Source organism: Epinephelus fuscoguttatus, linkage group LG5 (assembly GCF_011397635.1).
Source record: "Epinephelus fuscoguttatus linkage group LG5, E.fuscoguttatus.final_Chr_v1".
Taxonomy (NCBI): domain Eukaryota; kingdom Metazoa; phylum Chordata; class Actinopteri; order Perciformes; family Serranidae; genus Epinephelus; species Epinephelus fuscoguttatus.
In genome coordinates, this window is record NC_064756.1 from 15,853,920 (window position 1) to 15,881,886 (window position 27,967).

At 41.9% G+C, this 27,967-nt stretch overlaps 2 protein-coding genes across 2 annotated transcripts in view; one reads left to right on the plus strand and one right to left on the minus strand.

Annotated features, from left to right (window-relative positions):
* On the minus strand, positions 1-27,314 carry LOC125888547 (transmembrane protein 255B). The gene is made up of 9 exons (XM_049575950.1): positions 27,090-27,314; positions 25,635-25,774; positions 24,928-24,990; positions 17,012-17,101; positions 12,870-12,950; positions 12,693-12,778; positions 12,357-12,516; positions 2,758-2,865; positions 1-164 (listed from the first exon to the last, which is right to left on the minus strand). Exons 1-9 carry the CDS (start codon positions 27,139-27,141, stop codon positions 15-17), a joined length of 930 nt encoding a protein of 309 aa, XP_049431907.1. The 5' UTR covers positions 27,142-27,314; the 3' UTR covers positions 1-14.
* Positions 1-27,967, plus strand: part of rasa2 (RAS p21 protein activator 2) — a 346,877-nt gene that overhangs the window by 61,785 nt on the left and 257,125 nt on the right. The gene's annotated exons all lie outside the window — the stretch shown is intronic.

The window sequence follows — 27,967 nt, forward strand, 5'->3', positions numbered from 1 at the left end:
TTTTTTGCTGGTGTTCATGCCCGGATGCCGTGGACCCTGTAAGGCAGCAGGCTGGTCAGCGGGACGAAGGGAGGAGGGTTGGACTCGGTGTGAGGAGTCGATGATGAAGGAAAACTCTGTGAGGCAGCCGTTCCCTCTGCTGTAGGGAAATACATCGAGGCTCCCTGGATGAGCAGGACAAGACAAAGGAGACAAAGAAAGACGCTGAGCAGAGACCTCAAATCATGCATCTTTTGTGTGAACTGAACACTGTGATTTGTACTAATTCATAACAACGGTAAAGTGTGATCTCTCAGCTGTCTAAAAAGCAAAGTTAGAATGTAGTCGTGTCCATCCATCTATTTTTATCTGCTTATCTGGGGCCAGGTAGTGGGAGCAGCAGGCTGAGTCCCTCTCCTCAGCATTCCACCTCTTCCTGGGAGATCCCGAGTCATTCTCAGGCCAGATGAGATGTATTATCCTTCTGGGTCTACCCTGAGCTTCCTTCAGATGTCTGAGCTCCTTACCCTCTCTTTAAGGCTGAGCCCAGGCACCCTACAGAGGAAACTTTGGGCTGCTTTCCTCCAAAGTTCAATTTTACCCTCACTCATGAACAAGAGCCCGACATACTTGAGCTCATGTGCTTGTGGCACATAACTCTTAACTTGTAACTCTTTCTCATCCCAGAGGGGATATCCACCACTTTCAGGCAGAGAACCACGGCCTCAGACTTGGAGGTGCTGACTCTCATCCCGGCCACTTCACACTCAGCTGCAAACAGCCCCGATGCATGCTAGCCAACAAAACCACATAAACTGTAAAGAGCTGAGACGCAATCCTGAGGTTTCCTAACAGGACACTCTCTTGTGCCGAGTTTGCAAACATGAAGAGATGAATGGTAAAATCTATTTTGTATAAGCTACAACAGTTCATAAGCTTTTCACAAGCGTTCAACCACATCTTGCTGTTATTATCAAACTGCTGATTCAGATCACGGATAAACTTTTACAGTCTAACGTCAGTACATCTCTACTGATGTGAATTCCACTAATCAGCCTTGTTGAGGATTATACAAGCAGGTTTAATGTTCTGATGAAAATACAGCATTCCCGGTGCTGAGCACATGGCTTTATTATACACATCAAGACTGAAATGCCACAACCAAATAAGGTGATCAGACGCATGTGGTTGAGTGTGGAGACGTCAACTGTCTTCTTCCCACTATTTCTGTTGGTGGAAAAATGCAGATTATTATTATTATTGTTTGTTTTCTCAAACAAAATCTGTGTCCTTGAGGGATAGTTCAGATTTTTTGAAGTGGGGTTGTATGGCGTTCTTATCCTTAGTCAATGCATCACCTACAGTAGATGTCTCTTGACAAACCCACAGTTTGGAAAGGCAGGCTGGGGTCTGACACAGAAGCTGAGCTATGTACTGCTGTGGCTGCATTAGCAATAAAAAAGTCCCAACTAAATAATCTTTAACAGATTAAGTGAATGCGAAATTGAGAGTACTTTCACCACTTTACCTTTTCGTCAACACAGCTTCTGCTTCAGTACAGCAATTTTCCCAGGTTTTTATATAGACTTTTGTCTGTGTTTAGGTTTAGGCAGCAAATGCACTTTGGTTAAGGTGAGGGAAAGATTACTGAACATTAGGGCCGTAATGGTACATGTATTTGTGTCGAACCGTTTGGTACGTGACTTTCGGTTCGGCACGACCCTGTACCGAATTATTGGGCGCAGGATTTATCTACGTCTACGTCAAGCTGGAACGACCTCTACGTCAAGCTGGAACGACCATCGTTAAACAGAGGAGGTGGCCTACGACACCACTAATCAACCACCCACAATGCAGTCTTGGGATCCCTCCCCAGACGACTTCACGCCCATTCACCCCTGGTGCCACCTTACCCTAACGACTCACATGGTGGCCAGGTGGACTAACGACTCATATGTGACCTTAAGGACTCTGAAAGTAAGAGCTCACATATGACCCCTACGACTCTGCTAGGGTCCACACCCACACAGAATTTAAAGCCTGCAACTCTGTACCAGTCACCAGAACTGATGAAGCTTCTTGGATGAGATGCGAAACGTCTTCCAGAAACACAAGCAGGTCTAGTTGTTTATGATATAGCACTAATGATTGAAAGTGTATTTTTAAAGACGTAATCATTTGGCAACACGTGTAGCGTGGTTATAGCTAATGTGGCTTGTGATTTGTCCCTTGTGCATATAATGGCAAAACATGAAAAACACATTTTTTAGTGAAGGGGAACTTTAATGCAAATCACTCATAAATAGTATCAAAAAATAGGGCTTGATTTTATGACACTGTTCTGGATTATAACTTTAATGCTTTAGGGCCTTCACTGTCTGCATCAGATTGTGGTCTTTTTCTCCTCTTTATTACCGCACTGCCGCCTTTTACGACACATTAATCGTCAAACTGAGTGTCATGCTCACGGTCCTATCAGCCAACACATGATCCTGCTCTTCAAATTTTACAATCCAGAACTGGTCGTCAAAAGCTCTGCAGACTACATCTGAAGAATAGCAGAGCTATGCTCCAATATGAGGTGAGAATGCCATAAAGGATGTTTAATGTACGGATGTAGGGTGGAGATGGGGAGGATTGGACCGGTTGCGTGACTGTAAGATGGTTAGTCTCGTGGGCAGAGACAGAGAGATAAAAAATGAAGACAAATTAGACCACACACATAACTGCTGTATGAATGGTATCTATTGCTTGTGTGTGTGTTGAACTCATACTGACTGGGTGGAGCTGGTGAACTGTGTGTGTGTTGGCGTCCATCAGCAGAGGAGCTGTCGGGGAGGAAGATGCTGCGCTCTCAGGGGGCTTGGTCGCAGGGCTCCTACTCCTCTGACACACACAAAGAGAAGAACACAAACACACACACACAATGTTCTGATGAGTACAATGTGCTCTGGTGTGGAACGTGCACACATGAAATAAATAAAACAGCCACATTCCATCATCTGACAATCTGCACCACACTCACAGACAGTCTGCGAGGTTTATATCAAATGTCTCAGCTCCCAAATGAACATCAGGCAAATCTAAACTCTTCTAAATGTGATCCTTTAATTTGGATAACTGAGGACTGAGCAGAGACGACTGTAATCTACAAAATCACTGCAGTCAGAGACACTTATGTCAGGGACCTTAAGATTTATAGCAAATACTTCTTCGGTTAGATTTGGCAGAAAAGGATTGAATTCTGAATTCTGCAGGAAAATCTAATCCCTCCTTCATCTGCCAGAAATTACGTTGGTATTTTACTAAATTGAATCCATAATGACATTGTGGTGGCAATGGATACATATAAAGTAAATAAATTCAAGGTTTTTGTCCAAATTTTTGATTGTGTTTAGGTTTGGGCACGGATGCACTTAAATTAAGGTAAGGGAAGATTGTGATTTCAGTTAAATGTTAAAAGAAAAGACAATAATGAAAAAAGGAATGCTGTGAAAATGAAATACGTTGTCAGTTAAAGGGAAATTTCGGTTTATTTCAACCTGTCTCCTATCGTCCTAAATTTGTTTCAAGTCACTAGTGACATAGAAATAATAGTTAGCATGTTAGCCGTTAGCCTAGATACAGCCGTAGCGTCAGACCTGTTAAAACTTAATTGAACGGGCATCCTTTCAAGTGCAAAGTTAGTCCACTAAACAGGCTTTTTCTCCACAAAGACCGCCTCATATCGTTAGGATAAATGTCAGAGAACATATAGAAAATGACATGTAAATGTGTTGTCTTACCTTACCGGTGTGGTGCCATGTTTGTTGTTTACCATTTAGCTAAGGCTGCAACCGGTCCCATTCCTTGCAACAGAGGTATTCCTCTTCTGTGGGCATTGGGGTACAGCATTCACAGGTAACGATACACCACCGAGCTCCAGAGCTAAAGCCTCCCAGCAGCCATTCCTCCTCTGCCGTCCTCTACCTGTTGTGCCTCTCTCTCTCCACCTCTTCAATTTCACGAAGCTCTTCGTCAGTGTATTCTGGCTCAAATAAATAAGGGTGGCCATCAGACTCTGCAAAATCAAATTCCTCCTCCACAAAGTCGAAGTCTGGCGAAAAGTCAGCCATTATTCTATAAATCTTTCATAAAATAAATGAATGAACCTTTCAGGCTACTGTCCGGTTCTGCCTTGCAGCTGCTGTGGCTTGTTCTCGCGAGACTTCAGGCACGCTTTGGGAAGCAGAGGTAAACGGTAAACACACGGGTAAGACAACAACTCTGAAGACCACCTAAATGTGGAATGTTAGTATATAGGCTTTCCACATCGAGAGGTGATGGCCGCCCTTATTTATTTTAGCCAGAATACACTGACGAAGAGCTTCGTGAAATTGAAGAACGGAAGAGGAGAGAGAGAGAGAGGCGCAACAGGTAGAGGACGACAGAGGAGGAATGGCTGCTGGAAGGATTTAGCTCTGGAGCTCGGTGGTGTATCGTTACCTGTGAATGCTGTACCCCAGTGCCCACAGAAGAGGAATACCTCTGTTGCAAGGAATGGGACCGGTTGCAGCCTTAGCTAAATGGTAAACAACAAACATGGCAGCACACCGGTAAGGTAAGACAACACATTTACATGTCATTTTCTATATGTTCTCTGACATTTATCCTAACGATATGAGACTAACTTTGCACTTGAAAGGATGCCCGTTCAATTACGTTTCAACAGGTCTGATGCTACGGTTGTATCTAGGCTAACGGCTAACATGCTAACTATTATTTCTATGTCACTAGTGACTTGAAACAAATTTAGGACGATAGGAGACAGGTTGAAATAAACCGAAATTTCCCTTTAACATTTTGCTGAAACGTATTTGCGCCTTGCGAGGTTCGTTAACAAGTGACATTTCCCAAGTATGTTGAAAAATGATCTACTTCACATTATGTTTCCCTCAAAAAAGTATTTGCACAAACACACATGAAACCACAATCACAGTTAAAGTTTGTATCCATCCTTAGTTACTGTCTACTTGCCACAAAAAGCCATTTTAGAACAGCTATAGCGCAAAAAATGTAGCACTTGAGATGGGACGAGTGCTGCCACCCCATAAAAAGAGCAGACAATGTTTTTTGGTACCAGAAAACTTTATAAGGGATGTTGACGAAGTAAGCCGACAGACACAGGTAAGTGCAAGAAAGTATAAAGGCATTTATAAACAGAAAGATGACTGAACCGAAGCAAAAGCCACGTCCTTCCTTCCATTACTCCATTTTAAGATGCCTCAACTAACTGGAAACTTATTGTGGAATAAAGAGACTCCAAACACAGGATTGGACATTTGAGGGTTTACTTATGACAAAGCAAAAGAATTGGAACATCATGACAATTTATAGTGTCCGACAAGCAGTCCCATTTCTAACTTTGTTTTGAACTAGACGGTAAACTAGACTGTGCTTTTACCCAGGACAGCACTCCCTATTCAAAACACTGTCTCAGTCAAAGAGAACTCTTTCCATTTGCAGTGTAATATTTGGAGGTATGGCTCTGTTCTGGGGCCTCTCTGCCTTTCCTCAGGCCGATGCAGAAAGCCTCTTCTACGCGCCTATACAGTATATGGAAAGCCTGAGGCGGAGAGAGCACACCTCTCTGCCCTTCCTCGTGCCTATGTGAAAATCTTTAAGTCAAAGTTAGCCAACCTTCCTGCCCTTCCATGCGCCTACATGGAAAGCCTTAAGTCAGAATTAGCAAACCTCCCTGCCCTTCCATGTGCCTACATGCAAAGCGGCTTGCAGAGGAAGCAGCAACAGTAGGCAGGCTGGAGCAGTTTAAATAGGGCGCCCTGAATGAGATTAACCAATGGGTTGCATGGAAAGGAATCATGTGATCTATCAGCTGACTCCCTTCCATCAATCAGCTGCTCCATCAGTTGATTGGGCTGTTTGAGATCAGCTGATGTAGCTGGGATGTGAGCTGAGCTTGACGTTGTGTCCTGCCTGAACTAACACTAAGCTCAATTTATGTTGGGGAGCAGTGCATGATTAAAAGGGGGAAAAACAATGATTTCACCAGGAGGCTGGGTTGGTGGAGGAAGTCGAACGTTGTTGGCATGAGGGTGTCAGGACATACTGCACACTCATTGGACCTTAACAGTGAGGTGGTAGCCAAACAGCTGATAGTCAAGACTGAATGAAACAGCAGAGACCAATCAGCTAATGCACATCTTCAGTGCTCAGCCTGAAGCAACACTGAGCTCCATCTGTTAAATGTGTTGTGCTGAAACACTACACAAACCAGTCATCGACACATTACTCTGCATCCCAGCTGCTGATGCATGGTTTCATCTACTTAATAACTCGCAATAAATCAGTAAAATGTAATATAATCAAGCTGTGGTGCAAGAAGTCTCAGAACAGAGCGAACAATAACTCAAATTCAGGGAGTTGTTTCATCAAATTTTCACATACTATTAGGCACATTTGTCACTCACTGCACACAGTTAATGACGAGCACTCTTATTGCGTCACGTAAATGATGCAGCACGTACTCACCCCTGCAGAAACCTTTGTTATATTTGGGCCTCAGTGTTGTTGGGTTGGTTGTATGGGTGGCCTGTCTATTGTGAGTGTTAATTCCCCCAAGGGACCAATTCTGATTCAGAAACCTAAAACTGTTAGAGGGTTCAAATCTATAAATTTCACAAACTGTTAGTTTCCCTGTCTTTTGTGTAATTTATTGCAGCCAGATATGGAGAGAGAACATGTGAAACATCTGCAATCTGTAAACATACCAATGTAAATAAAGCTAATCGTCTCACAGGCATGTACAGATCTTACAGATCAGGAAACCTCCTGGACTCTGATATTAAAAATTTTACCCAGAAGAAACATCTTCTGTTGTACATCAGGATTTATGGACAGTATGTGAACACCATATGCAGAAAAAATGGGGTGTGAGAGAAATAATGAGTGATGGATGATTTAAGAATTGAATCATATTAAAATTTCAGAACATGAGGAGGAAAATCCGATTACATCTCCACAGAGAGAACTACGACAGTTCAGGGAGTCCAATCTTTCAATCGCTGCAGATATTGCTATTTACAAAAAGAGCGGCAACCTGTGGCAGCACGGAGGGAAGAAAGACAGCATGTTGGAAGCTATGTGGTCTGTTGGCAATCATCTCATGCAGTGTTCAGGATCATTCAGGCCTGATCAACTGAATCACTGGCAGCATAAAACGCAAGGGGCTTTCCACAGACAACAAAGATGTTGAATGTGAAGTGTTTTAAATCAGCGGGGTTGCTGGAGGAAGTTTTTAGGAGGCCAAATCCATCTGTGGGTCTGCTGAAGCTGTTTTGGAGTTTGGTGTCAATCTGACTGGTTCTTGGCCAGACGAATCAAGCAGCCCACTTTGCTGCAACTAAAAATTAATTTCATTAACAACTGATGTGGAGAAGTTTTTCTCGATTATTAATTTGGTCTTTAAAATGGTCAAAAATAGTGGGGGCTAGAGCACCAACTGACATTGGTGGGGTACACCCTGGACAGGTCACCAGACTATCACAGGGCTGACACATAGAGACAGACAACCATTCACACTCACATTCACACCTATGGACAATTTAGAGTCACCAATTAACCTGCATGTCTTTGGCCTGTGGGAGGAAGCCGGAGTACCCTGAGCAAACCCACGCTGAGAAACTGGAAACCGAGTTTTTTTGCATTATGCTTTAAAATGACATATAGTAAATCTATTTTGTCTTCTCTTTGTCCTCTGAACAACATCAGTTAGATTTTACTTGCGACAAGCCACAACCAGGGACAGTGACCCTTGTCATAGCTACTGCTGTGTGTATTACCAGATACAATTTTAGCTGTCATAATTGAAGCTATCATTTGACACCAAAGTCTGAGGGCTGCTGGGAAACTGCACCTACTTAGTGCAACAAAAAAGTTTGTCTTGAATGTGCCGGTACAATCGACAAATAAAAAAGGGCGGCAAAGGAGATACCGCACACCGATGCAACTGGGCTGAGATCAATGCAAACAATAGTAAATTTATTTATGACAAAGTGCAAAAAATAATAAAAGTAATAAAATAAAATAAAAGTAGAATGAAATAATTATCATTTGACATAAAACACCACACAGTATGTAGATGAGTGGAAACCTACAGAAGCATAATGCATTCACTTAAGAAAAAAAGTCCTGTTTTTCTGAATTAACATTTCTCATAATTCTAACATAATAATCTCATTAATTAAAAAATCAGCAGAATTTTTGAATGCATCAGCGAATGCATTTTCCTTCCTTAGAAACCACACTTCAATTGAGTTGTTGCTCCTGTAATTAATGCCCTAATGTTCTTACAAATTGAAAACCTGCAAAGCATATTTACACATAGACATCAGCAGACTGTATCAAGTTTGATGGATAAAGTGTCTTTGACCTAGTGACAGATTTAAGAGTGGAAGCTACAGGAGGTGGAGGGCAGGAATGCCTCTGATAAACCTCAGTAATGGACTGGGGATTAACATCCAGAGACAGTCCTGTTTCACCCTGCTGACCTTTCAGTGCTTTACACTATTCATTACTTTTCATGATCCACTTTGTCAACTTAAAAATCCTGTCTTTGACTATGTTAACTACATCCTGTGGTGAAGCTCATGGTGATCAGGCACATGTAAAATAATATAAAGCTCCTCTAAATATAGAACAACGTATATTAAAAGGATGTGGTCTGGTTGAAAGGGATGGGGAAATAAAACAGTGCTGTAGAGTTCGGGTTTTTGTCTCATTGCATGGAGAAGAGAGTCAGGAAGAGATGACATCATGCACTACGGGTGCAGGCACTGGTTTTTCACTCTGCAGGTTATAATCAGAAGTTGACGATCATGTTTAGCACCAAACTAGAGGCTTTTAGAAATAATACAACAGATAAAAAGTGGCTTGCTTTTGCATTTTTATTGTGTTTATAAAGTTTTATGTCTGTCTCCTGCAAAGTTAATTCAATTTTTGTTGGGCAGTAAAGTTCGGAACTGAACTGGATACTCAAAGATGCTTTACAAAGAACAACAACAGCAATCAAAAAAAAAAAGAAGAACATGGAATAATCCATAGGGAGGAAATAATGCGGAAAGGGCGAAGTACAGGTTGTAGGCAGTTTCTAAAAGGTGTTTTGAGGGTTTTCTTGAACGTGGAGAGTGAGAAGGAGTCTCTGATGTCTTCTATTAAAAAACGTGCCAGGGGAGGATCTTCCAGACCACCCAAAGTGGCCCCTGGGTGAGCAAATTGAGTATCTCTGGCTTACATACTATTTTGTATTCAATGCTTCGCCAACTGTCTTCATCATTCTGAAACCATAGCACAACAAACACTGACTGATTTTCACTCCTGCTACCTATTAGGAGGCATAACGTGTCTAATGTTACTATTTTTAAGTTACGTAGCTTAGACAGGGTAGGAATTTGGTGTAACAGCATTAACTTTAGTCAGAGAGACTGAAGGGAAATGACACAAATGACCTCTCAGCTTGCCTGAGAAGGACTAAATGCACAAACCCGCTATTTTAAATATCCCATGGAGAGAGACTCTCACTGCAGCCTGTTCTGTTTTGCTCTGAAAATGTTGGCGTGCAGCCTCGTTCTGTGGACGACAAACAAGGTGCAGAGTGCTGGACGGAGCAGTGAGTGACAACAACCTCGCCCTCATTTAAGGGTCCTGTTTGCGGTTGAAACTCTAGGGTTGAGATACCATGTCTGAAGAGTTGCTTTTGGTTCCAAAGGTACCATACTGAAAGAGTTTGGTGGAAACGGGGCTTTAAATACACCGTGAAACAACCTGGAGCCTCTTGTTACCGAACATGTGATTTATAAGTCTACTAAATCACTGACCATGCTGGGGTATGCTGCCAGAATAGGGTTAAGTAGTTGTTTTTACTTTTTTATGGATAAATAAATTTAGGGACTTTGCTGCTGACCTGAATATTTAAATAGCTCAAACATGAAGTTTCAGCCTTTAACGTCTGTACAAAAGTTTTGTTGTTGTGTAACTATGTAAATGTTCATAACAAACCTCAGACCTCTCCTGAACTCACTGCTCTACTTATGTTTTCACTTAAATGCAAGCACGACACTAAGTGAGAATGACTACAGGTCAGGAAGTTAAGACTTTAAACTGTGTTTGCAGGCTATCAGCTCTCACTGTCATGGCAGGCTTTTTGCAACAGGTCATTTTTGTGGTACAGCTTGTTGGATATGATTTGCCATGTGGCTGTCATTTTGATTTGATCCACGGCTCAGAGAAAAAAAGAACGATCCTCCCTCATGTTCATATACAACTTATTTGAAACAGCAAATATGCTGCTGAGGGAAACGTAATGGAGAGCAAGTTATGTTTTTTTTTAACATAAGAGGGAATGCTGCTATGAACGTACCTCGCAAGTCGCAAAAATATGATACCAAACGTTTGAGCAAAATGTTCGCTGACAATGTATTTCATTTGTTTTGTGGCAAAATTGGAAATCTTGCAATAACGCTATCTGCCAGCAGTGACTATTATTATTATCATTATTATCATTTTTAATTACCTTTTTTTATTGGCATTTAACCAAAAACACAATCTTTGTTTAACCTTAACCAAACTGCTTTTGTTGCATAAACCTGAACACAGACAGAAGTCTGGTCACGAATGCGGGATTCCGGTGTCTCGGTTTTGCACTTTATATGTCCGCCATCTACCTCTAGCACCTCCTCAAGCCTCCTTCAAGCATGGTATATGAAAACGTCATGTTTCATTAAGTCTATGACATGCTGTCTTTAAACATAATCCAGGCTGTGATTCGATGCCAACACAATGTTATTATGAACAGAGCTCAGTAACATACAGACTGATTTTATAGGAGACAGAGTTGATTTGTTGGCTTTTCTTCATTCTTCTCTTGCGTTCAGGCTAAACTGTGACCTCTGACCTGTCTCCCTCGTGCCTCGTGGTGCAAACGGCCTTTTCAGGCTAAACTGCAAGGTGAAAGTTAAGGAGAAGAGCAAATGCACAGAGCAAAGGCACAGATTCAGTCTTACTGCTTCTACTTAAGCTTGTTTCAGAGTGTATCTGTCTTCTAATGGGGCAGCTTTAAAGTTTAACCAAAGTTCGTGAAACTCAAAAACCTTGAAATTTTTTAAATTATTGTTAATAGTGTTTTAATACGAGAAGAAAATTGAAAGGAATACAAAAATCCTTTAAGGCTGCAACACAACAAACGAACATTAAAGAACTAGTGGCGATGAAGGCCGACTGTTGCATTGCAGCGCATCACCTCTGTCTTGGCCAAAAAGTTGCACCTGAACACCCCGTAAAGACGACAGCCAACGACCAACTAGCACATATGTTCTGTGGCTGCATAAGAGAGCATTCAAAAAGGGAAACCAGAAGATCGATGGATTTAAGGATGCTAGTTAGCCAGTTAGCATGTTAGCAACACAACCTGAAAGAACAAAGGATATTTACCATGTGCCGATAAACAATAATCCAAACCATAATGACCCACTATAATCTTACCTAACATAACACATTTGTTTTAAAGTTTGTCAGCTTACTTTATTGACCGTTTCTCTTCTCGTGCGCTGAGATACGTGTGCCAACGGTGCAGGACACACCACAGAAACTAAGGTAACAGACACTCACTGATTGCCTGACATTGACCAATGGCTGACTGCGGCATGTGAGCCTTTAAACCCAGTTCAGACCGATGATTCGCGACAAGATGAAACCATTTTAGAACGTTGCAGAGAAAAGTTGCAGAGGTGTGAACTGGCCGGTCTGAGCTCGACTCAGGGTGTTGCATGCAACTCAGCTGGTCAAATCACCGATTGCTGGTATTAGAATGTAAAGCACGTCACATGTTTCAGCAGCCAACCGCTTGCTGCCGCAGGTGCTCCGTCTCCACCAAGCCTTCTCTTTCCGCCCTCGCAGTGGGCCGGAGTCGGACGGTGGGTTGCTGCTGCTACTCACTGTGTGTGCTTATGAATTTAAAGAAGGTACAAATTATATTCAGCCACAGAATAAGACTGAAAAGCTGGAAATCAGAACTATGCAACAGAGAGTTGTTGCATAGGGATGATACACCATCTCATCTAGTTGCATTGGTGTGAAGCGGCAGGTTTTTAGAACTTTGCAGAGTGGTGCACTGCAAGTAGTTGCCTGTATCAAATCGTCTCATTGCGAATTTGGTCTGAACTGGGCTTTCAATGAAATCCCCTTACAGCCTCAGAGCCTCTCAATAGGTTATTTTGCAGAGTTTTTTTTGCTGTTAATTGGGCCTAAATATACTAAATGTACAATATCCTCTCAGTTTACAGACCTTTACGTAAATAGATGTCCCAGTGTGTGTGTCTTACCAGGTCCTTGATGCTGCCCAGCACCGCTGTAGTGAGGATGCCTGTGAAGAAGGCCACGAGGTTCAGGCCACTGAGGGTCCAAATCAAAATGTACAGAGTGAAAACTTCCTCACAGCTTCGCACTCCGACGTACTCATAGTAGTTGCTGAGGTAGCCTCCGCTGCAGAACAACACAACAGCTTGAATGATAATATAAAGACAAAGTTTGTGATTTTGGGGACAATTCTCGAGTAGTAATTTGGATATATTAGAAGATAATATGTTGGTTCAAACTGTGACGACATGGCAGTGGTAACAATACAGTGAGATAATAGTGTAGTAGTATCAATGTCTCACTTGGCGCAGTCGTAGAGGTCGCAGCAGTAGCAGGTCCCACTTCGCACTGTCATGCTACAAGACTCCTTGGGACTCCAACACGACACCTGAAAAAGGAAGCACAAGTTCATCTGCAAATACAACACAGACAAGTCTAGATGATATTGTCCCTGTAGACATCAGTACATCTTCACTCACAGAGGTGTAGAAGTTCTCATAGATGTAGCTGCCGCCGCTGCTGTAGTACTGGCACCTCTTTGCTTTCAGTGGACGCATGTCCTGGCAAATGTTAACACAGTATATGAATAATTCCAAACAACACCAATCCATTTTTATCTGGGATAATAATAAGATATTAAAACAAAATATGTAGACATTTATTATACAAGATAATCCAGATGTCTGTGTGTACACATCAACAAGAACATATTTGAATTGAAAGTGTTGAGTTTGGAGTCTGTGATCGATTTCCAAAACTCACTCCCACACCCACTTTGAGCACAAAAATATTTATAGCTCTTTTAAATCAGTAAAATAATGTTCTTGGCACTGGAAGCTTTTCTCTGGTAAGATTCACAGTAACCATGGGTGGCCTTTTGGTTTTGATTTGCTTTATTGACAACATTTAAACACATTTTTATGAAATACAGGATATAAAGTACTGGACTTCACTTCCATCATTGTTCTGTTGTGCAAGGTGTGATTGGACCAACACTGATCCAATGCTCCTTGAAGTCTTTATCTGTACCGTATGGTATAATAGGGAACACATACATGTGGAAAAGAGGATATGCGATTCTTATCTGGTTTTGAAGAAATGTATGAAGGGGACATGTTGCACTTTCACCTCGCAGACATCCTAATTTACAACAACGTGATAAGAGAAAAAAAGCGACCTGCAGCACACTAAAACACAGTGACATGAGTTATAGTAACTCTGACAATTAATTCTTAAAGGTAGGTCTGCACTCATGGCTATAATGTGGCTATAATTGCACTTTATGTATCATCTCCTTCTTCAGAGGAAAACACTGGTGCACTTTAAATTTACAATAAATCAAAGTCACACTGTGTGTAATTCTGTTTTTAACTCTGCTTTCATTATAAATAATAGTCTCGCACACACATTGTGTAATTCTGTTGAAAGTACAAAAGGTTCAAGTTGGCGGTATTGTGCCAACATGCAAGATCTCCTTCTGGAGGTGTGCACTGATAGTTGTCTGATACACGTTGGGGAAATATGGTGTTTGAGCCAACAAAATGTCATATTAGGAGCTCTGTGTGATTATTCATCTTTTGTAAAGAAAACAAACATTGGTTATTTCCGTAACCGCTTACACTGTTGGGGGTCGTGGGGAGACTGGAGCCTACCCCAGCTGAGAGGGGCGAGAGGCAGGGTACACCCTCGACAGGTCACTAGTCTGTCACAGGGCTGACACACAGAGACAGACAATCATTCACAGTCATACTCACATGGCTGGATATGAAAACCCAGAGTTGACTGAACTAGCTGATAACCAGCTTCATGATACCGGTTATCCAAATGGATAATTTAGGGTTAGTCGAGCCAGATAGCCAAAAGTTATCCTGGGTGGGGTAAATTGGCTTTATAGTGCAGGCCTCTGATGTTACTGTGCAGTGTGTTCAGAGCTGACCTACGAAGAACCCGCCAATCAAAAGAAACAAACAGCAGCAAATGAGGCCAATAATCTCTTCCAATTGTAACCAAAGCTGGTACATGTAATACAATAGTTTATTGGGAAATATGATTTCGTGCTGAGAGCGAAATGAGAGGATTGGCAACACTCACATGAAGCTCTAGCAAAAGTTCAGCCAGGAAGACAACACTTTTCATGCTCAGACTGTAAGTTTCTTTCTCACCCTGCCATTCACTCCTTGCACGTATGCTCACTCAGTATCTCTAGGTGTCATCGTCTGGGTAGGTCAATTGAGTCGTCAGCTGATTCACAGTCAACCAGTAGCACAGGGCCACACCTTCTCTGTCAGCCTATCATCTCACTGCTCCTTATTTTAAACATGGTTCATTCTCTGCCATAGTCCTCTCTTGCTGCAGTCGTGCACAACCACCACGTCCCCATCAACACCTAGTCCTTACAGATTCATCAGCCTCACACGCCTCAGGACTCATCAGCCTCAGTCATCAGCCACCACCAGTTCCTGGACTCCGTGGGGGGAATTAAGTACCTGGACTCCGTGGGGGGAATTATCCTGCTGCTGCTCAGATGTCCCTCGATCACAAAATACCTCCCTCTGGTGTCCAAGCACCCAATACAATACTTCTGTTTGTCACAGTCTGCTTCTCTCCCCCACCTGCTCCTGGTAAATGTCCATTCACTTGCACCCTGCCCCCCACATCAAGACAACTCCACTCACCTCTGCACGCAGCTGCTTCACATCAGCACGCCATGCATATAAAGCAGCTGCTGCCTTCCCCTCAGTGCCAGATTGTTCTTCGACTACATGCAAGACTTTCCAGCATTCACTCTTGGCTTGATTCCCCAGCACAGATCCTGCTTGTTCCTGAACTGCTTCCATTGTCTCTACCCCGGTAATCACCTCAGCCTTCTGTCTCCGACTCCGAGTCCTGCCTGCTCCCTCCAAGGTTCTCGTCTGCTCGGCTCTGTTGGCTGCATGGTGGAACACCAATCCTGCTTCCCTCAGCTCTCATGGTTCAGCTCGCTACTTCAGTCTTCACTGCACTTGGCAGCCTGCTCTCGTCTCACTCGCTCACTGCAGAGACTACAAGCAAGCTAAACCCAACGACCCCAGAACTGTTGTATCTTAGCGTGTGCATTAAATCTAACTACCAACTATCTGCCTGCCTCAGTGTGCTGCATTTGGGTTTGCATCCCACCCCTGACGCTTGAATCTTAATCAGCACAAATCATCTGTTAATCTGTACACTCATATTCTGTATTAAATATTATCTTTACTTCATTCTTCTGTCTCTAATGAAATATATGCTAAAGCTACAGCCTGCAGCCGGTTAGCTTAGCTTAGCATAAAGACTGCAAACAGGGGAAAATGCTGGCCTGGCTCTTTTCAAAGGTAACAACACGCACTGATCACAACCTTCAAAACTCACTAATTAACAGGTTTGTTTAAAAAAAAAGAAGAGCAAAAACCACCTATTGTGTTTTTTATGGGGTTTATGTGCTGGGTTATTTCTTGCCAAGGCTCGCAACGACTCCAGGAGTCTTCACTGGTGACTGAAATGTCAAACTAAACTAAGCACAAAAAGTAAGGAAAATTGTGTTTGGCAGATTATTTCTTGTAACAATGCCTCTTGGCAATAAATCTTATAACGTTGGAAAGCCTGTTTAATTCCCTTTTAAGTGGTGCCACATTTGCAAGGAACATGCATTTGTGGGATGAGCAGCAGAGTATGTACCAGTCAGGCACCTGATGTCAGCACCTGGGGGTACCAGAAGCTCAAAACAATAGCAACAGTAAAAAAAAAAAAAAAAAAAAAAAGCTGTTTGGCATTGACAGAGAAGATTTGGCAAATTTTTCATGGGTGCAACCTACATACTCAGCTCTGCTGCTCATCCCACAAATGCATGTTCCTTACAATGTGGCACTATTTAAAAGGGAAATAAACAGGCTTTCCAGTGGTATAAGATTTATTGCCAAGAAGCATTCTTACAACAAAGATCTACCAAACACAAATGCCCTTACTTTTTGTGCTTAGTTTATTTCTTTAAAAATGACAGTTAAAATATGTTTAATTAAAAGTAAACAAAACAAGACTCAAGTTTATCACTGATAGTGATGGTAAGGGTGTTACATCCATCTATAAAACTGGTTATTTCTCCCTGGATAAAAACAGTCTCCTCTGATTTGACTGAGCAGATCCAAACTGAATTTGTCTGTCTTTAATTTTGAGTTTGGAAACAGGAATGTAGCTTTGCTTTTTTAACCTGCTGTAACTGTATTTCATATTGAGCCGAAGACAACTGGACTTCTTCCCTCAACACTTGTACACTGAATGTGCCTATCGGTCCGCTCCAGTTTGTTTTCTCACAATAAGACTTTCACAACTGCTAATTTAGTGGTCAAAAAAACAAACCCAACAAAAAGCTCAGCTGGCGAATGTTATAAAGCCCGAGCTGTAATTTGTGGGAACTCTTTTCATGGATAGAACTGTGTCAATATTGCCAACAGAGCGATGTTGGCACCCACTGTGGGCCAAGAGGCTCACAGTCAACCAACACGGTGGTTTGTTATTGTTTCACGGTCTACTATTACTGCTTTGTTTCATCATCCTGCGCAATCACAACTGGTGTCACAGTATACGCATGCAACTGCAGGTAACTCACCATGTTAAAGACAATACAGACGCCATCAATCACCAGGCACAGAAAAGAGGTGATGATCCCGAAGCTGAGGAATACGATCGCAGCCGTCAGCTGGAGGAGGAACAAAGAGAAAAGCATACATGAGAGAATTTCCATATAAAGATAACTAACTAGTGTTACTCAATTATAATGAGAGCACAATCTGAGAAGAATGCAGATTATAGCTGAGCACTTTTTTTTCTCTTTCCAACAGATAAAAGTTTTGCATGCCAGACACAGCAGTAACTGTTTTGAAACCATACTTATAGTTTCATTTATTTGTCTGATCCTTGGTGTGAAGGCATTTGGTTTCTTCACAGGGAAGTTTGCTCAAAAAATAGCTTCAAAGGGTGTTTTCGCACCATATATCAACTCTTTAACTGAAGAAGATATTGCTTTAATGCAGCCTCTACGGGACTGTGATGTCAAATCTTGGTTGAGGTCTAATTTATTAAATCTTAATGAGTCCAAGACAGAGGCTATCCTGTTTGGATGCCACATGTCCCCACGCAGCTCCACAGATTTCCTGGGCCCCCTGAACCCCAACATTCGTTCCTCTGTAAAGAGTCTCAGGGTGGTTTTTGATAGCCAATTCAAATTTGACATACAGATCAGTGCTGTTGTCAAAACTAGCTTTTTCCAGCTACGTCTTTTACTCAAAACCAAGCCCTATTTCTCAGCTGCAGACTTTGAAAGGGTGATCCATACCTTCAATAACCACCAGATTAGACTATTGTAACTCCCTTTATGTTGGCCTGGATCAGTCCTCCCTTAACGCTGCTGCTCGCCTCCTCACAGGCAAGAAAAAGCGCGACCACATCATGCCAGTTTTAGCCTCCCTCCACTGGTTCCCGGTCCGTTTTCGTATTGATTTTAAACTTCTTTTAATTGTTTTTAAAGCCCTCAATGGTCTGGCCCCTCTGTACCTCTCTGAGCTCCTTTTGCGCCACACCCCAACCAGAACCTTAAGGTCTTCGGACCAACTGCTGTTGGTGGTGCCAAAAACCAGACTAAAGTCTCGAGGTGACAGAGCCTCTGTAGCGGCTGCCCCCAGGCTGGATCTTCCCAGTCCCTAGAGACTTTCTTTTTAAATTGCTGTTTTAAAGTTTGCACTGTTTTCTTATCACTGTTTTCTACATCTATTCTATTTTTATTATTGATGTTGTTTTAATTCTGTATCCACCTATGTGCAGCACTTTGGTCGACTGCTGTCATTTTAAATGTGCTCTCGAAATAAATCCTGACTTGACTTGACTTTAATTTTCTTATGTTTAAAGCTGTAGGAGGTAACTTTTATAAAAAAAAAAAAAAAAACACTTTTTGTCATAGTTGCTCAAACAGTCACTGTATTCATATGGCACTAAACAAGACAGAATATCTGTGAGAATAAAAGTTCTCCTCTGCCCACTCCAATTGCTTCTAATGGTCTTACCACATGCAAACAAAATCAACCAATAGTAATAATATAGGCAGTGTTGATCAAATATGAATGTTACTGCATTACCTTTGTCTTGCCTCAAATGTTCTAAGAAACATATTTTAGTGTACTGTTTAGTTGTAAAACAAGAGTTTATTCCAGCTGGTGGGCGGTGTTTTGTTTCAGTTCGACTGTATCTAACATGGCAGCCAGATCACAAACTTTCTCATTTTACAGCTCAACAGTACACTAAAATACACCGATGAGCCAAAACATTAAAACCACTGACAGGTGAAGTGAATAACATTGATCATCTTGTTACAATGTTCTGCTGGGAAACTTGGGGTCCTGCCACTTGACACGCACTACCCATCCAAACACCACTGCGGACCAAGCAAAGTCCCTTATGACATCTCTCTCCAATGGCAGTAGCCCCCCCAGCAGGGCAATGTGTCATGCCACATGGCAAAAGCTGCTCAGGAATGACCCGAAGAACATGACAAAGAGCTTAAGGCTTTGGCCTGGCCTCCCAAAAATCTGACGGAGCATCCTTAGGACATACTGGTATGTCATCTCACATCCAACAGGACTTGAACGATCTGCCATGAAGACCCTGGTGCCAGACACCAAGGGACATCCCCAGACTTCCTGTGTCCATACCTTGACATGTCAGAGCTATGTCCAAGCAGTAGAGGCCCCACCACGGATGGGCAGTACATCTGGGGTACTGGCACGTCCCACATATGGTCAGTCATATGAGGAACTGGGGAATTTGGAAGACAGATCAATGCGCTGAGCTCTTTGTCCTGTTCCTTGGGTCATTCCTGAGCAGTTTTTGCGGTGTGGCATGGCGCATTGTCCTGCTGGGGGGCCACTGCCATCAGGGAGTGTTGTTGCCATGAGGGGCTTTGCTTGATCTGCAATGGTGTTTGGGTGAGTAGAGCACGTCAAGTAACATCCACATATATGCCAGGAACCAAGGTTTCCCAACAGAACACTGCACTGTGACAAAATAATCAATGTTATTCATTTCACCTGTCAGTGGTTTTAACATGTTGGCTGATCGGTGTATGTTCCTGAAAAGGCCTCCAGGCTATAAAAGCTGCCTCATGTTTTCACTCGCTCTCTCCCTTCCTGTAGCAGACATCCACCCTACATCATTGCTTTTGGTTTGGACCTTGAACATCTCCACAGCACACCTGACATACATCCATGCATGGCTTTCATTACTGACTTTGTTGACATACACATCCCATTGTTTATTTAAGTTGAGCTTAGTTGAATAAATTATGCTTGTTCTAACTAAATCTTTTGCATGGACTCCCTACTTGTCACAATCACCTCGTAACGTATAACATACACGTCAGCAGCAGTGGCTAAACAACAGCAATGGCATTAAAGGTGTCTTGTCCTCTGCTCAGATGGTAAGGAGCTCCTGGACCTCTTTGTTTCCCGATTTGCAGACATTTTCGGCTGCTATTCATCTTCTTTGAGTTACCCAGCTGCTACCAGCTACTTTTTAAATCTCCTGCAGTGAGTTGCACGCATAACATGTCACATTATACAAACATAGTTTCAGCTCTGTTACTACCTCCATTCCCGGATCAAAGGTGAGGTGACTCTGTCTACACATTCCGCGATCATACCTTAAATACAGAATGGTGAGGCGGTATAACGATCCGATATTCCCACCCTAGACAGACAGTGTAAAGTGCAACACACACCGCCGCCGGCGCGGCGCTGTGGCCGTCAAGGGCCGCCCCCCAACACACACTGGCAGCGGCGCGCAGCGGCACCGTCAACATGTATTTCCCACCCCAGCCCTCTAGGTGGCTGTACCTACACTAGTTGCCAACGGTTGCCAACTGCTAGTAATAGAAGAAGAAGAGGAACAACTTTGAGGCAACAACAACTTGAATTTCACGGGTGAGTTTCTTATCTAGTCGTCTTATTAAAAATTTGAAACAACCGGAGGTGATCCTATGAGACGAGACGTACATAAAAGGCTTTTCTCGCAGCGCCGCCATGAGCGCCGGCCGCGCTGGAAATAGAGCAGTGGGCTGAAGCAGAGCGGCGTGGCGCGTCGGCCGGCGCCAGTGTGGGTTGGTTCATAGAATATAATGGAGTCGGGCATTTTGACGCGCGGCGTACGGCGGCAGTGTGTGTTGCACTTAAAAGGGGTTACCATCTTGATTCATATTTGTTCAGTGCTGCCTCGTTTAACTGCAGTTCACGAGCAGCGACTGACAGCAGTGTTAGAGACTTCTCGGCTCTGATTGGTTGTTTTCGGTGCACCACAGTAGATTTTAGAAAATGCCTTTAGAGGCAATACGAGAAGGAGGGGGTACATTATTTCTTTCACAGGCTATCTGTCTTATGTTCTTCTTTCAGAATATAGCGACAGTTTCAGCAAATATGGTTCAAGTTATTTTCATAAAAGTCACCATCTGTAGCTTTAATGGTTGTGTTCCCCTAAAAAACTACAGGATGCAAACAAAGACATATTTAAATAATGATAATAATGACCATTTTTTTTTATTACAATGTTATGAAAATTTATTAATCATAATTCTGCAGGGGCTTTCTACCTCTTCTGTGCCAGCTCTTGTTTACTTAGATTTCATGTATATGTGTGTATATGTATATTTAAGTGTACACATCGTATCTTTAATAATATAAATATAAATATTATAAATTTGCAAACAAGTAAATAAAACCTGCTGTCATAATCTGGAGTAGTGGTTATGTCATTGCTTAATTATTTGTCTGTGCCTATGTGCTGATGTGTCTGTGCTTTTATTTTGCTGTATGTTTTCTTTTAATGCCATCAGCCTCCCTGGGACTGCAGATGAAAATGTGCCTGCATGGCTAAATATGGCACATTTACACAATGGACTCAAGTGCTCATGTTAATATGTTCATTGTTCTGTGTTGAATGAAATAACTTAGATATAAAACAAGATAAAGATTATAAAAATACCAGCATTTATGACCAATTTACTTTCAATTTATATATTTTTTTCTGTTGTGGCAAACTGCAGGTGAACTGTAGTCCAACATGAATGAGGAGAGAGTCCGACACATACAGGCTGCTGATCAGCCTCAGAGCAGAAATATGATAGCCTTCTCTGTTTAAACTATGAATTTTCCATATCATAACATTATTCCTTCCTACCTGAGAGTGAATGAACCAAGATAAGATACCAAGATAACACTCTGTAACATATGGCTGCTGACTGTGCTGAATTTAAACATACTCCTTCATTCCTGCTCTTCATTAATCACACTTTCAATTCATCACATCCTGGGATTACACCCTCCGTGGAACGAACTGAATGTGAAAAATGAACATTCCACTATCAAACATTGTTTTGCACTGAATCAATTCCCTGTCTCCTCAGATATTTCGAGCTCTTATCACTGAAACTAATCTAACCAGTGAAATGGATAAAAACAGGACACCAAATCCAAGCACAACCAGCCCTATCCAAGAACTCCAACAATGGAAACACTGCCCGCAAACGCCCTTTTGTCCCTCATGAAAAGCACAATCTGCTGTTTTTAACATTTCTGGCAGAACTTTTGGCTCGATAGTGGTGAAGGAGTCGTCCTCTGGGGGTTGAGAACAGCCACACCAGCCAGATCTGAGCACAAGTTGTTGATACAGTGCCCATAAAGACTAGAACTCTGATTATATTTCAGTTTAAAAGTTTAAACATTTGTCTTGAAACATCATCAAAGTTTAAACAGATTTAATGTGATTTTAGTTTCATAGTAATCAACAGTGTTGGCTGCACCTGTTATAATTTAAATATAATTTAGGTGTGTCCTCCTGAAGGAAGTGAATATATATGCAAAAATGTATTTTGTATTTCATACTTGAAATTAATGTAGTAGGTCTACACATCAGATCCATAAATATTTGACCCTGACATGACATCTGATACGTGAACGAATAGTTACGAATAACATGATTAGAGCAACCATGCGCCATTACTTCAGTGACATGTGCTGTTCTTTGTTTAACAAATCAGATTACCTAAATTACAGATAACGTACTGTACACAGCCAAACATTATCACTGGCTCATCAGCTAATGTCCTTTTGTTGCAATACCTCTTTAAAACCAAACACACAAACACTTGCTATATTGAATATCAGCTGTTAGATTATTGACATGTGATAGCAAGAATAGATCATTTAATGGAGCTAATGTTGCTGATAAAGAGCTACGAGCGTTTGATTCTGCATAGAAGTGCAGGCAAACTAAAAGTTGGGGATAGTTTAACTTTTGGCGGCCAGAGGATACCCACAGCCAATCAGTCCTGTGACTCCTGTGACATGAACACACTTCCGGGCTTGATGCTTGGTGTGTTGTTGGGGTAAGTGCGTTTTGAAACAATTATAACTTGACTTCAAAACAGCAAGCTTCTCATTTCCAGCCAGGGACCAATCAGTTTTATCAACTGAAATGACAACTGTGGCTGCCAGATTGCAGGTAACGACTGTAGCTAATGTAACCTCCCTACGCTGGCTGAAGACTCTGTGTGGGCCTGACTATTGTTTCAGGCTGACTCATTCTAAAACATCAACCCTGTAAGAGTTTCATAATCTGACCTTAACGTCTATTTGTGATATTGTGTTACACATCAGATCAACAGCTGTATTTTGAAACAGTAGGTCTGTGTTTCACTTTGAATGTCACAAGAAGCTGATGTAATGCTATCTCAGATAACGTTGGCTGGGGTTGCTGGAGAGTGAACTCTGCTTGCCAGATGTCGGCATTGTACTTTTCTGCAAACTATGGATAGGTTACATTTGTACATTTCTTACATATCATATCAACTAGGGGTGGGCAATATGGCCCTAAAATGATATCATGTTATTTCAGGGTATTTTTGTGATACGACAAATTAGTAAAAAAAAAAATTGCAACAACTGGTTTGCATTACCAAAGGTTTATGACCAAATGACTTGAGGACACCGACTCCTGTGGGCGCACAGCGAGAGAGGAGAGGGAGAGACGCTGTGCTGCTGCCAGAGGAGCCACTGAATGAGTTCCCTCTGAACGGTAACTCGCTAAAAGAGTCCGACGAGTCCGGGGCTGTTCATAAAATACTCAGGACGCCACAGTTTATTCCACACTACTGAAGCTGCTCCTCTTTTTGGAACCACCGCAGAGTCTGTAATAATTTCGCTTTCAGCCATGCTTGCTGTTGCCATGGGCTACAGTATGACATCAATATGTCAACAAGTCGAAATATCACGAGTATTACGATATGAATTGTTCATATGGTATTAAAAATGACACCGGTATTATCGTGAATGAGATGATATGGCACACCCCTACTATCAATGTTTCTAAAGTGACGTAGTTCAGATTACGTGTGCATGAACTGACTTTCTCATCCGAAGGTGAAGGTGATGGTGGATGATGTGACACCTGAGCGAGACAGCTGCCGGGCAGCAGACCTCTGTTCTAGACCGGTGACATTCTCGGCCATGTTTGTGGCAACCAAACCAGGTATTTTAAGCCAAAACATGATGTTTCCTCTGCCTAACAAAGTGGATTTGTGCCCAAACCTAACCACACATTAGCCACAGCATCATAGCATCAAGAATTCAAATGTAAAGTTTGCCCATATGAAACATACTATAACATATCTGTGGTTTGCAGAAACGAACAATGCCAACATTTAATCCAGTGACTGGGTTGTAGAAACTTTCCAAAATCCAGTAAAGAGTGGAAAATAGCCACTAACGAGCTTTTTTGATGTAACCCCCCAAAAATAATGAGATGAGAAACACTTGACTATTCAGTGAACTAATAAGCTAACTTACTGTATAATAGCAGCTTACGCTACAGCAGACAAACACATGGTTCAGTCTGTTTGTTACACTTTTGTCATTTCTTTCTTTTTTGTCACCCTCCAACCTCTTTAAATGCAGATAATCTTTCTTACTGAAGCCATATGCACACTGTTCCAACATGTGGACTGTGTCCAAAATCACTCTCTATTTACCGCACTGCAACCGCACCGCAACCGTGCACTACATTTACTGGCAGCTGATATTTTCTTCTGAGTGTCTGAATTCTTTTAGTGTGAAATTCAAACACTATCAGTCAATTGGGACTTTACTTCCCGTGTTACTGTCTGTCCATTGAGTGCCAACCAGGAATAATATCGCGGTCTCCCACAAATCTCTGCAGAGCTTAAATGAAAGTTGAGACATGAGATGAGAGGAGATAAAAAGGCGGGTTGCATCCTCCCTAATGATACATTTTAGACGTCCTCTGTGTCATGGTGGGTGGCCACATGATGTCTGCTACGTGTTACAGAGCAGCACTGCTGGTCACCATCCTAACGCACAAAGTCTTGGCCAAAACATACTGTCTTTTGGCAGGTCAGGGCTGGGTGTGTGTAGGGAAAACACAAGGGAGAATTATGACAGAGGATGTAGGTGTGTGAGGTGAATATACCAGCTGCTTGCGGTTCTCTTCCAGGCAGAGTCCCAGAAGTCCCAGGAAGGATCCAAGGGTCAGCTGTTAAGAACATACCATAATGACCACAGTGATTGTTATGTAGAAAAGAAATATGGTTCAGTTTCTTAAGAGCTGTGACAAATTTGTTATGATTTGGTTCTTTTTCAAGGGAAGAGCTCAGCAAGATGTTAGCACTGAACAGAAAATAGCTCTTGTGGTAGCCTCTGATTTTAAAAACATACAGTGTGTTTTATCACACATGCTGGAGCAAAGGATGGCCGAATGGTTACATGAATGACTCAATCACAGCATGGCCGCGATCTCCTCAGAGAGAGTTTCTAGAGACTCTGGTGGGTACAGTTTAGGAGAAGTTGGACATCCAGGCTGTGATGTTCTTCCAGCTTCAGAAACTTGAACGTCAGCCACTGTTGGAAGTGCTCATGTGGATTTCCTGCTGATGCAAAGAGCTGTCATCGACTTCACAGCCTACCTGAAATGATTTCCGTTTGGAAGACCACAACAGGCGAAGCAAAACGTTTGGCACCGCAGCTTCAATTTCATAATTTATATCACATGCTCTGGTGTGCTTTAAGACGCCAGCTGTTTTACTGGTAGAGAAAAGTTTAAAGCCAATCTGTCATCTCGGCGTATCTCACTAAATAAATCATGGCCGGGAATCATAAAGAGACACATGAAAAACTTACAATAACTCCAGAGATGTAACCAGTAACATTCAGGCTCTCTGTCCGGGTCGTCGTGTAGACTCCCAGCACCACCAGCAGCAGAGACAGACTGAGCATGCCCAGTACCAGCCACAGAGCTCTCCTGACCCTCCTTGTCGTCTCTGCCACCCAGAGAAGAGATAAACATGTCATACTGTATGGCACAGTGCAGGACAAACAAGACACAATGAACTACACTTGGCAGCTGCCTACCTGCATATTTCTGGTTTAAGGTCGACAAAGGAAACCTAATCTAATTTGATTTAATTTAATTTAGGTTAATTTAATTTTAAAAACAAAGATCCAAATCCTGTGTCTCCATCTCGTTCAGCTCAAATGTCATGGATGTTAACAAATCAGCATATTGAAGCCAAGTAAAGGAATTAATTCTCAGGTAACTAACAAACAAACTTCAACCACACTGCTCTATGTGGAGGAAATCTGCACACATACTCTAGTAATACTGTAAAAGACAAATTATTATTAAGTTTCAGTAGCACAAATACAAACTGGAATGAAAGCAGTGCAACCCTGTGAACTCCAATCATGACTCATTATGCTGCACACCATAGAAACCTTTTAATGTGAAATTATTGAGCACTGTGAGAGGCACGCAGGAAATAAATTACACAAGAAATGATAACAGTGAGCTTTTATAATGAAAAGCATGTGCCTCACACCATGAATCACACCTGGTTGTTTCCACTGTAAAATCTGACACGTGTCTCTTTAATCATTTTTGCTATTAGTTTACGAATTTAAAAGAAATTCTTAAGGAAAGGTAACACCACAGTGCAAAATCACTCAGTTACAAGTAAAAATCATGCACCTAAATTTTTATTTATATTGCACCTTTCGTACAAACATGCAGCTCAAAGTGCTTCATGTGACAAAATTGGAATGGCAGACAAGAAGACAATAAAATATTTAAAAAGCAAAGCAACCAAAACAGAACAAACTAACAAAAAAGATGATTAAAACGAACGAAAAAAGAATAAAAAGACAGTAAATGAATAAATACAATAGAATAAAAATGATCAAGTCGACGAAGTAAGCCAAGCCTCAGTCACTGAAGTAACTAAATACACTTTATTAAAAGTAGTCCAATACAAAAAGGCTCATTCCAGAAAATAATTAAGTTTAAAGATTATAATTACTGATGTATTAGTGTGTAAATATCACTAATGTTGCAGGCCATTATGCTAAGGGTAATTTCAGCTACTTTATATACTGCTGGGGAGCCTAATGTATATCATAATTTAGTATTTAATTTGTATTTTGTGTCAATAATCTAAATGTAAAGTTCAAAGCTAACACATAAATGTGGTGGAGTATAGGTGTAATGTTAAATGGAAACAGGTAAAACAGTTTCAATGCAGCTGCCCCTGTGTGTCTCATGTCATGTCACCTGATGACATGAATGACCCGGTGACTTACCTGTTGCGTGGCTCTTTGGCGCTGGTTTGGCTCCCTGCATCCTCGCAGTCATGATAGATCCACTCTCAGGTCTGTTCAGGTTTCACTTCAAGCTTACAAACAGGCTCTCAAAGCGTTGTGAGTCCTGAGAAGCCCTGGCATCCACTGTGTGCATGTACTTGACTGCAGCTCTGTGCGTAACGCTCCGGCCTCTGCTGCCTTCAAGGACAGTCGGAAATGCGCACAACAACCGCTGTCAAGCATATCCTTAGGCTACAATCCATGTGCAATAACAAGCGCTGTTTTCAAATAATCACCTAAACATTTGACCCCTGTGACTTTAAATCAAGTAACAGCAAGAATGAGGAGGGGATGATGTAGTGAATAACACTGAACACATCTCCTGTTGAGACAGATGTTCATCAGTGGGAGGTTACATGGCCGGTGGGACACAGGAAGCAAAAATTAGCCACTGGTCACCTTTTGACCCCATGATCATATATCTCTCTATGAAATGTTTTTCCAACTGTCTTCTCTCCCATAAGTGTTGTGTCGTAAATTAATTAAACACATTTAAACAAATTCATATGGAAACATACATGTCAGCACAGAAGTAACACAATTAAGACCTTATTTGGCAGCAAAGCAGCAGCGATGTTAAAGCCTCCAGATACCCAAAAGAAATCCACTACAAAATAATAATGATTTTTACCCTTTCAATGAGTTTTAAAGACTAAGATTTGGTTTTGAGAACATTGTGTGTGTGTGTGTGTGTGTGTGTGTGTGTGTGTGTGTGTGTGTGTGTGTGTTTCTGCAATGCTGACATCTCTTTATTTCCTGCTCTCACACACATCTTACAGAATGGTAAAGTGGGAAAACCACAATTATGCCTGTTTTAG

Excerpts from the sequence above, each read along its gene's own strand:
- LOC125888547 (XM_049575950.1), bottom strand. The coding sequence starts at position 27,141 with ATGACTGCGAGGATGCAGGGAGCCAAACCAGCGCCAAAGAGCCACGCA. Across the intron at positions 17,102-24,927 it reads AAGAGAACCGCAAGCAGCTG|CTGACGGCTGCGATCGTATT; the intron begins GTATATTCACCT and ends TTCCTCCTCCAG. Across the intron at positions 2,866-12,356 it reads TGGGCAGCATCAAGGACCTG|AGGAGTAGGAGCCCTGCGAC; the intron begins GTAAGACACACA and ends TGTGTGTGTCAG.